General features: G+C 41.8%; 1 protein-coding gene across 1 annotated transcript in view; it reads right to left on the bottom strand.

The window, feature by feature from the left end:
• Window positions 1-4,582: 4,582 nt before the first annotated feature.
• tln2b (talin 2b) overlaps window positions 4,583-11,136 on the bottom strand; it is a 154,979-nt gene continuing 148,425 nt past the window's right edge. Inside the window, exons 56-57 of the mRNA XM_077211108.1 lie at window positions 10,884-11,009; window positions 4,583-8,294 (exon numbers count right to left, since the gene is read on the bottom strand). Of these exons, the coding sequence (XP_077067223.1) occupies window positions 8,166-8,294; window positions 10,884-11,009 (255 nt within the window). The 3' untranslated portion in view covers window positions 4,583-8,165. The remainder of the gene's footprint in view (window positions 8,295-10,883; window positions 11,010-11,136) is intronic.

The following is an 11,136-nucleotide window of genomic DNA, read 5'->3' as shown; positions in this document are numbered from 1 at the left end:
CGCACCCTGGTAACCTCAGGGTGAGGTGTGAGTATTCCCCTGTGATACAGGGTAGGTCTGAGCACTTCACTCCCAGTTCTGTTTTATCCCACCTCGCACCACTATGGCTCGGGTCGAGTATGAAGTAAGCTTCACTTCTTCTTTGGTCGAAGTACGCTCCCCTGAAGCCAGAGCATTGCCCTGAGCTGACGCCCATGCATAGATGGTAGGCCCCTGACTAACTGGGGCCTCCGTTGAGGCAGAGTGGCGTATGTTGTACTCCCCTTTTTTTAAGGGTGCTAGCTTTCTTGCGGAGTACACTGCCATGGGCAATGTGATTAGGCACCAGGATGCTGTAGGCGCTGTGTAAACAGTTTTTCTGCCAACGAAGGCTGCGCCATTAGGTAGTAGGCCTCAGCAGGCCTCCTTGATTGGACAGCCCCCCAGAGGGCACTGTAGGCCAGCTCACTTTACGTGGTTGGCCTTGGTGGTTCGGGCAGTTGACTCACTGATGGGTAGTAGGCCTTAAACAGGCCTCCTCGGAGGTGAGTCCCAACATTGTGGGACATACCTTATAGCGCTACTGGAAGCCCATTAGTGAATTATGCTGTGTAGTATGGTTTCCAACAGTGTACTTTATGGCAGAATATGACTTGCTATTAGCTAGTAGGCCCGACCAGGCCTCCCTGATAGGCGAGTCCCCAGCTGGCTGGCCTTAGCAGGCCACCTTATACTTTCACCCGGACTCAGGGCTCAAAGCTACCAGTGGTTATCAGGTAGTAGGCCACTCAGGCCTCCCTGAAGGTGAATTCCCACTTAAGATGGTTATCAGGTAGTAGGCCTCACCCGGCCGCCCTGAAGGCGAATTCCCACTTACGTTGGCTATCAGGTAGTAGGCCTCTCTGGGCCTCCCTGAATGTGAGCTCCCAAATATTGTGGCTGTCAGGTAGTAGGCCGCTCTGGGCCTCCCTGGATGTGGGCTCCCAAATATTTTGGCTGTCAGGTAGTAGGCCTCACCAGGCCTCCCTGAAGGTGAGTTCCCACATGCTGTGATTATCAGGTAGTAGGCTCCTCCAGGCCTCCTTGAATGAGAACGGTCAGGTAGTAGGCCTCACCAGGCCTCCCTGAAGGTGAGTTCCCACAGATAGTGGTGACCAGGTAGTAGGCCTCACCAGGCCTCCCTGAAGGTGAGCTCCCCACATACTGTGGTTGTAAGGTAGCAGGCCTCACCGGGCCTCCCTGAAGGAGGAGTTCCCACGTACTGTGGTTATCAGGTAGTAGGCCTCTCTTGGCCTCTCTGAAGGTGAGCATCTCACATACTGGGGTTATCAGGTAGTAGGCTCCTCCAGGCCTCCTTGATTGAGAACGGTCAGGTAGTAGGCCTCACCAGGCCTCCCTGAAGGTGAGTTCCCACAGTTTGTGGTTACCAGGTAGTAGGCCTCTCCAGGCCTCCCTGAAGGTGAGCTCCCCACATACTGTGGTCGTAGGGTAGCAGGCCTCACCGGGCCTCCCTGAAGGTGAGTTCCCACGTACTGTGGTTATCAGGTAGTAGGCCTCACGTGCCTCCCTAAAGGATCAGGTAGTAGGCCTCTCCGGGCCTCCCTGTAACGCTCCCTAGTGGTGCTGGGTTTATGAAGCTAGTGGTCTCTTGCTATCAGTTTCAGCTAGCCTTAATAGGCAGCTGCTGAAGGCGAGCTTGCGCCCTGGCTCGCTAAAGTGTTCATTCTCTGCTAAAGGTTCCCTCCCGGAACCTTTTCTGCCTAAAGCCTGGTTTGCCTACCAGGCAGACCTTGTGCTCCCCTCACGAGGGTCTCTTTGAGCATGCGGCTTCCTGAGTCTGGTCAGACGGTCGTAGGCCTCTCGTGAGGCCTCCCAGTTAGATCAGCCCTTAGGCCTTCACAGGCCTCCTCAGTGTTTTGAAACACAGACACTGGGTTGATCCGTGGATCGAGTAGAGAAACTCCCCTCGCTAGCAAGGGTCGGAAAGCACTATGCTGAGTCATACTCTCCGGGATATCCCGTCTCTGAGATCCGGGCCGAGTGGTTCACTGCCAGCTTCGCAGTCCCTCGGGTTGGATGCCTTACCTAAGGCATTTGTCCAGAGGCTCTGTCTTCAGACAGACAGGATTTGGCCAGACTAAGTGTCTATGTACTGGCGCCAGGTCAGGCCGTCCTGGTGGCATTTCGGGGTGAGTACGTTCCCCTGAATAGTGACTGGCTGGGGTTCCCTTGGGTTCCCTAGCCACATTCCCTAGAAGGGACCCCTTCTAATTGGAAGCTGAGGTTCCAGGCCCGGAGCCGGCCCAGGTAGACCTTTCATTTAACCATGTTTATGAAGGTTTTTCTGTGAGGCTGTAGCTTGGGCTATGACCGTAGGGAATGCTGTCACTGACAGCCCAGTGTGACCTGAGGGTGAGTGGTTCTAGCGTTTCATTTGAAGTTGCTGGTTCTGACAGTTGTCACTGCCACTTGGCATGCACTCCCCTTAGCATGGCGGCGTTGGTATATCGTTCCCCATAGCGTCGTTGACGTATTGTTGAGTTCCCTTCGAAAGGGAACGTCTCAGGTTACGACTGTAACCTATGTTCCCTGAGAACAGGGAACGAGACAATACGTCTCCCTGCCATGCCGCGGGGCTTGCCTACCGTACAGTCCCTTCAGACGATAAGGTGATTTGTCATGTTTGCAAGGCGCCCCTTTATACTTCCAGGTCGCACGTTAATCATTCACGCTAATGATTCACGGGCTGTCGCCGGTCAATATGATTGACGTGATTTGATAGTGATTTCAGACACCTGTCACGCCTGAGGCGTTCCCCATAGCGTCGTTGACGTATTGTCTCGTTCCCTGTTCTCAGGGAACATAGGTTACAGTAGTAACCTGAGACGTTTTCTTTATAATAAGGGTTTTGTATGGTAGGAAAACGCTTAAGGTGTAATTAAACGCAATGCGTTCGTATTCTGGGCTCATCTGCTGTAGACTGCATATCCTTTATTAAAGCTACAATATGTATTTTTCTTCACCGCTAGGGGTCGCTAACTAGCCTGGCTCCGCCCTCCTACGTACTTCCGCTCAATTTTCATTTTCTTTCAGTACTAGTCTGGGATTGTGCTGTAGTCTTTGGTTTTCTCCGATCAATTTTTTACCGGGCCAATCAGCGAACAGAGGGAGTGGCTGAGAACGATGACGTTGATGTCGTGTGTTATTTTGAGTTGTAGTTCAGTAATGGTAGCGGAGAAAGATGCGAGCGAAGTCATTCGGTCTGTTGTGGCAACGCTGCCGAATATAAAGAAGTTAAAGCCGGAGCAAGAACCTTCCCACGGGGTTCGGGAAAAGTTTGATTTTCCAGCTCGCTACGTTAGTAGTGAATGAGTTGGCTAAGGCGACCGCTAGGCATACGTCACGACCAAACGTTAGCAATTGGTTATGGCAGATCCAGAGTGACTCTGGGCAGATCCAATAGTTTTAGACTTCAATAGAGTACCCGCCTACAAGGAAGTTAGCGCTTGTCAATGGAGCGGTGCCAGACTCTATGTACAAATGAAATGAAATGTACAAGAGTCTGGTGGGACCAGGCTAGTCGCTAACCTCTTAAAATAACAAAAGCGTAGGTTGATGACGCATAAGCGGAATTATTGCTGATATTGATCATCGTTTTAGTTCTCTTTTTGTCCCAAAGTCTGCTTGCCATGGTCCATAATGTTTGAACAAAACAACAACAGTGTGAGCGCGCCGCTAGACTAAGCGCAGTTGTCCACGTCTGTCGCCATGTTTACTATGGCAGTACGAGCGGGATAACGCGGAAATTACGTCATTGACGTACGACAAGTGAACATGGACGAGCCATTATATAAAATTGGAATTTCTCTGAAATTAAAAATCTTTAGGAACTTTTGGGATATTGTAAGTACACACCTGCAGGAAATGTATCACACTGTGCAAGTGATTTTTGGATATTTTATTACAAAAATCTTACATATTGTAGCTTTAATAAGGCGTGTAGCTACATAATCTGATATTTTAACATGAATGTCCATTGGGGCTGCTACTATTTGCTTCAGCTTTTTGAACGTAGAAGTATGATAAAGGCATTATAGGCTATATACATTTGATGTGGATAAAGGATTTTTAATTTTTACATGACTACACATATCCTAAGGCCTAGAAAATATGTTGTTTTAACGACATAACATCTTGTTATTACGAGAAAAGATGTTAAAACGACGCATCTCGTTATTACGAAATAATTGAGTATAAAAAATAATATGTATCTAGCAGCAATGTGCCACCGTAGTAAACAGTTTTGCTGCTTAATTTTTTCTTTTTAACCTGTGATACTTTTTTCAGGATTATTTGATGAATAAAAAGTTAAAAAAGAACAGGCTGATGAAAATTCAGCTTTGCACCAGAAATAAATTATGTTTTAAAGTATATTCAAACAGAAAACCATAATTTTAAATTGAAATAATATTTCACAATATTACTGTTTTTTCTGTATTTTTGATCAAATAAAACACATTAAAAATAGTTATGTTACCAAACTTTTGACTGGTACTGTAAATAAAACTAAAAATGTATTTAAAACAAAAACATGCGTTCACAATTTATAGTTTGTTGAAACTCTTTATTTTCAGGGCAATACAAAAAATACTTTCGTGACCAGATAAATATTATACATACAGCATTTTAATGTTCATTATTATCATTAATATTATTATTAATGTCACTATGTCAGTTGATTAAAGAAAGCCCTAACTCTATTTCAATAGAAGGCGATAGTTCTTGCTGTTTTCTTCGGCTCCACTGAAAGACACCACATGTTCAACCACATATTGCAATATCTTCATTATAGCTATAACTTGAAGTAAACAAACAAACAAACAAAAAACTTCATACATAGTGATTTACTGAAATGGAAAGCAAGATAACCATGTACTTTATGGGACATTTTAATAGTCTTTTTTCATGTGGACAAGCTGAAAGCAGTCAGTGCTGAGCGAAAGAATCAAGTCCTTCCTTACTTCCCTTACTCGTGGTTTGTTAATTTGTCGTGAAGCTACACATCTAAAAGAGTTCATTGTACGTACGGCAGTACAGCGGCCTGCCATGGCAAGTGCATCTTTAGGCCTCAGTAGGTACAATATTGCAGAACAGAACCTAATAGCCGAACACATGCGGCTTAAATGGAAACAACGCTGTACACACCCAAAGCTACTTTGAACAGGACAATCACTCATCTGCTTCATCTCTCAGTATTGCTATCTGAGACGCTTTAAATCCAGATCAGTGGAGTGAAATCTGGTCCACAAGCAGCATAGAAGAGCGACTTGCACACTGAGCTACTGAAAAAGTCAGAATAAGGCACTATGACACAATGCAGTCATACAGTCAGTCTCATCTTTTAAGTGCCACACATTATTCTACGCAACGCAACGAGGAATAAAACAGGAATTACACCCTCTTAAAAGATTCCACTGCGATTTTCTTACCAAAAACATACACGAAGTACACGTTAAGCGGAGAGACGTGTTATTAGCAGTACTGTAAGACTATACACTGACGACACTGTTGAATCCTATAAAGCTACTGATGTGCCGTTTTTCCTGCCGTGTTCCTGACAGCCATGCAAGCACAATCTCAAACAGGAAGTTGATTTGCAGCGATGGATCTATCGCAAGTGTGAGCGTATCCATGTTTTAGAAGAACTGTGATATTAGCAAGTACAAAACTGCGATTCTGGCTGCGTTCCGAAAGGAAACCTAGCGCTCTGCATACTGAACAGTACATACTGTACGCTGCCTACTATAGCATGTGAAACAGTCTGGATTGTTAATATTGAATGTTAAACATTTCAAACGGTTGTACGCTACATCATTGTCACATGACCTCACCACGTAGCCTGTTTGGCGTATTTATTAAACACATTTTGTGTAAGCTTTACTTCTTATTTGGCTCTAGAGCAGGGCTGGCCTTCAAGATCAGTGTTGTAAAGTCCACAGGCTACTTTTAAGCTGCTGCCGCAGGTTCATTTCCACCCTGTGTGATTTTGGTACTCCAACACCCTCAAAACAACCCCCAGACATACAAATTCAATGGAGAAAAATCACATTTTGGACTACTTTTGTTGTGCAGACCTGGCAACCCTGCTGGAGTTTAGCTCAAACCTTGATCAAACTAACCTGTGGCTTTCTTGTAATTTCGAAGACCTTGATTTGCTTGTTCAGGTGTGTTTAATTAGGGTTGGAACTAAACTCTGCAGGAAAATCGCCTGATCACCGTCATTTTGCCAAGAAATGTTCCTGAATCGACATTTTTTGTTGATCCTGGAACAACATTCCTTTCCAAAAACATAGTCCTAATCCAATCCCACTCGTAAACCTAACCCTACCCATAACTTATCTCTAAAATCAGAGGGAAATGACGTAGGAGCACATAACCCTGGTTGTAAGACTAAACTTGACATGAACTGTAAACTTGTCCTTCAAATCTGATTGGTTGATTGGATTGTTGATCCAGGATCAACAAAGACGTTGATCCAGGAACATGTTGCTGCCTTAAATTTGGAAGTACAATCAACTTCGATGTTTAAGTCATTTCAACTTAAATTACATTAATCTGACTTTACAAAATGAGTTGAATTTTGTATAACTTATAAAAAAAAGTTGAAAAATGCCTAACTTATTTTGATGAGTTAAAGCAATGTAAAAGCATGTGTTGTCATAACTTATTGATCATATAATTTTTTTACAGTGTTGGTGAAATCACGTTCACAGAGTTGCCCACCCCTGCTCTAGAGGCAGATTATATTCGGAATGAATTGCTAGCATTCTGCATACTACATACATACTTCATAGTATACAATATATGCCTACTATTTAAAAAAAAAGTATGTTAAATATAGTGCAGTATGCAAACAATGGTGAGTTATATTGGTGATACATGACCTCATTATTATTCACATAAATTAAGATAAAATTTTTCACACTTTTACCTAATTTTGTGAAAAAAGATGACGTTTTGGTGCATATAATAGATATGCAGTATGCCATTTCAAGTTCAGACAAAATTAAGACTGCTATTACTTTTTGTTTATTCATTACACTGGAAATAAAAAAGCACATTGGTAGTAGTATGCTATTCCGAACATAGCTGTTGTATTTTGCCAAACCTCGTTCATGCCATGTCGGAATTACCGTAATTACGAGATTCCGACTTCGAACTTCGATTACGAACTCCTACAACTTGTAAATTCAGAATTTTCGGAGAACTCCGAACTGTGTCACCCGACAAATGCAGATTCATTTTGGTGTTGACAGTGTCCGAGGAGGTGAACATCACGGGTTTTCATCTCGTAATTACGGTAATTACGACATGATGTGAACACAGAATAAGTTTAGTCCTACAGAGGAATCATGGGAAACGTAGTCACAAGATCTGGGCTACAGCTGAGGTACTATATGAAGAGAGGATTGAATGAATTATTTTTATCAAATCATTTGAGCCCCCAACTACACTATAAAGTTCTGCTATCAATAAATAACACCGCAAAGCTCACCGGTACATTCTTTCCTTATAATAACTACCTATAATTCATAACCTTACTACCATAATACATTTCTAGAGTGGTATATGAATAATTCGAGCAGTGCATTCTAGAAGCTTATTGTCACACGTGAGTCAGAACTCAAGCAAATAATGAAAGCTTATGGTCTGACATCATACTTCATTGGTGCAAAGTAAATTTTGTCTGGTTTTCGGCTGCCAGATTCAGATTTGAATAGTTTCACATTGTTCGCATTGTACAGACATTATGTAGGATCAGTTATTGAGATACTTATGGTAAATTATCGCCAAGCAGTGGGATACAATTGATACATAAAACACAGTCACACGCACACACACACTCAAACAAACCTCTAACAAGTGCTTAAAACCTTAATACATGACTAAAAAACAAGAACAAAAAATATGAGCCCTATGTAAGAGGAAACGCATTCATACCCCAACATACAGCCAATCAGTGGCACTAGTCCCATGTGAACCAATCACATTTAACTTCAACAAATCACCTGACAGTTACACAACCAATGACGTGTAACATCTCTACCCCTCCATGTAAGGAGCAGCCAATCATCCGTAACAATCAGGATCTGATGAATATCCGAGTCCAGTTAGACGAGAAGTGTTCAGCTCTGGTCCTCTCGCAGTTCGCTGGGCAGGAACTTGTATTGCTGCTGTCGGATGTGGGCGAGTTTCTTCCGGGCTTCCTCTAACTCCCTCTCCTTTCTTAGCATCTCCTCCTGTGCTGCAATGATCTGTAAATAATGCAAAACAATCACTCACTGAAAGGGCATCATACAGTTGCCCTGCAACATATTTTACAAACAATGTACATAAAATGTATGTTACAATCAGGGCTTGACAATGAGGCTAGTGGATTTCCAAAAGTCACTAGCCGCTCAGCATTTTCACTAGCCACAATTTTGACATTGATACCATGGGGAAAAACTGGCATATGGATATTTTAATATCTCGTAATTTGGCAGGAAGGATATATTGGGCTGCTGTCACTTTAAGAGCTGATGCACGGATTGAATATACTGTTACTGTTACTTAAAACATAACTGACTGTGTTTATGTGAATACTCGCCAAGACCATCATTCTGACATTATTTTGTGTATATTTGAATGTTTAAGTAAAATAAGCAGTGAAAACGAACTCAATTTAGTATGAGAGGCGGCGAGTGCCGCACTGTGGGTGTGACCACAAAATCTGCGGGAATGAGTAAAATTATGCACAATATGCGCAATGCCACGCTGAAATTCAAGCCCTGTAACACCAACAATATTCATCCGGAGCAAACGAACCGAGTAAGCGTATATTCTGTGGAAAATTAGTGTTGGAAGCGTTTCAGATATTTCAGCATCTCAAAAAATCTATATTTTTGACAACACTACATCGCACTTAGTTTATTATTTCAGATGCTTTAAAAAAATTACAATTCAAAAATGTAGACTATATATTATGTGTGAAATTCAAGCCGCCAAAGTGGCTAGTAGGATTGACTGCGTTACACGCAACTGCTGAAATACACACACATTTGGAGAGTGTTAATGTCAAGCCCTGGTTACAATGTAATTACAAAGATTTTATTCTGATTCTGCTCATGCTTCAAGAATGAATCTGATATGAATGCAACTTAATTTGACAGTTTACAGACTAGAATGAAAAAGTTTTATGAATGATTACGATACAATTTCATTCTGTTTATGTTTCATGTAAGAATGCGACATGAATGTGAAAATTAATGTAAGAATGTTTTACGAAGGATTACCGCAAAAATTCTTTCTGGTCACGTTTCATGAATGAATGCGACATGGATGAGCATGAATGCAACTGACGATTTACAATTTACAAGAATAGTTAACACATATTAGTGAGGCTTTTGTTACCACAAATCCCCTCTTGTCATGTTTCATGAATGAATGTGACATGACTGCAAAATGAATGCAAAAATGTTTTAAATAAATTTGTTAGGCTTGCTGTACATGAATGCGACAAAAGCAGATGAATACAATTTACATGAGAATCATTTACAAAAATGTATTTTTTAAAAGAATGGTTTTACGAATGATTACCATATGCATTTTCTCTGGTTGCGTTTCAAGCACAAATCGATGCGACATGACTGTAGATCATTGCGGCAATTTATGCAAGAATATTTTATACAAATTTGTTTTCGCTTGTGTTGGCTGAATGCAGCAAATGCGGATGAATGTGGAAGCAAGAATGATTTACACAAATTTATTCTGTTCATTTAATGCATAAATATGACAAATGCAACAACTGACATAAAATTGGTTTTTACCAACGATTACCACAAATTCTTAATTCTGCTCTCATTTCATGCAAAAATAAATGCGACATGACTGCAGATCATTGTGCCAATTTATGCAAGATTGGTTTATACAAATCTGTTTTCCTTGTGTTGCATGAATGCAACAAATGAGGATGAATGCAATTTATAAAAGAAAGATTTACAAAAATATATTCTGTAATTGATCACAAATTACACAAGAACAGTTTTACAAACAATGTGCATGCACAGAAATTCTTTTCATGTTCATGAATGATGGTCAATATTTGTATACAATGTTAAAGTTTCAAATCTAAAAACTTGCTTTAAACCAGCTTTCTAATGTGTAGCAAGCCAAATAGTTTGTGGCACAATGATACGTAAATAATGCTTATATATTAAAGCCGAAAATGCCAGGGAATGGTTTTCCTTCCAGTTTTTCCCTCAGGTTCTGTCTCAGTGGATTCTTTAGTGGAACGTGTAATTGTAGCATAACTGTGCTGAAAAAATATGGGACTGATTCTGCAATAGGACTCCAGTTACTTTCAAAAAAGAGTAGCGTTTTTGTGGATTTAAGGAATGGCATGTATGAATCAAGGCCTGACCCTCTGAAGAGGGGCTGACTCAGTGAAAAAAGCTACTTTATGTTGTGCTGGCAACGATTCCAGGGTTCATGCATCCATTTCTCAGATGTTCAGAATATTCCAGTGCCCTCTCTCAAGATGAAGACAAGACACAAAGGCATGCTGGGAGGAAAGAAGCTCTGAATAGGCAGACACACAGTCTTTAATTAATGTGCATCTGGCCTGGGATAAAATGGGAAAATAAGCTGTTTTGCGCATACAGCGGCCAAGCGTAAGATGCCAGCTGTGGATGCCTGGTACAAACCCACAGCTTTCAAATCCCACTGATGGCTTTGCAGATCCATAATGCAGTTCTAAATGTCAATTCTCTTTTTAATTGAGCGTCCTTTGGAAGTCAAGGGATATTCAAAAACTGCTGTAGACTAACAGATTCATACTGTGGGAACATGGGAAGAAGCCTCACCTGAGCGATTCCTCCAACGAATTTCGTTTTAACCACGACACTGTCATCATCTGCTTTATCGAAGGCTGCTTTCTGCGCTGCCTTTACCAGGTTGTCAGACGCTCTCTTGACTGCATTCCCAGCAGCCTGTGCAAACACAAAGTTTTTACTGAATAGGCTACAACTTAGTAGGTTTTCCAAAACCACTTACTTTTAACCAAATGATTTCAAGATGATTTTAGTTCTCCTCACACAATATGTCCGCTAAAAATAC

The sequence above is a fragment of the Siphateles boraxobius genome, unplaced genomic scaffold, assembly GCF_051911475.1.
Source record: "Siphateles boraxobius isolate OS27281-9 unplaced genomic scaffold, OSU_SipBor_1 65, whole genome shotgun sequence".
Taxonomy (NCBI): domain Eukaryota; kingdom Metazoa; phylum Chordata; class Actinopteri; order Cypriniformes; family Leuciscidae; genus Siphateles; species Siphateles boraxobius.
Note: the sequence above shows the minus strand (reverse complement) of the source record. Positions and strands in the feature narration are given on the sequence as shown.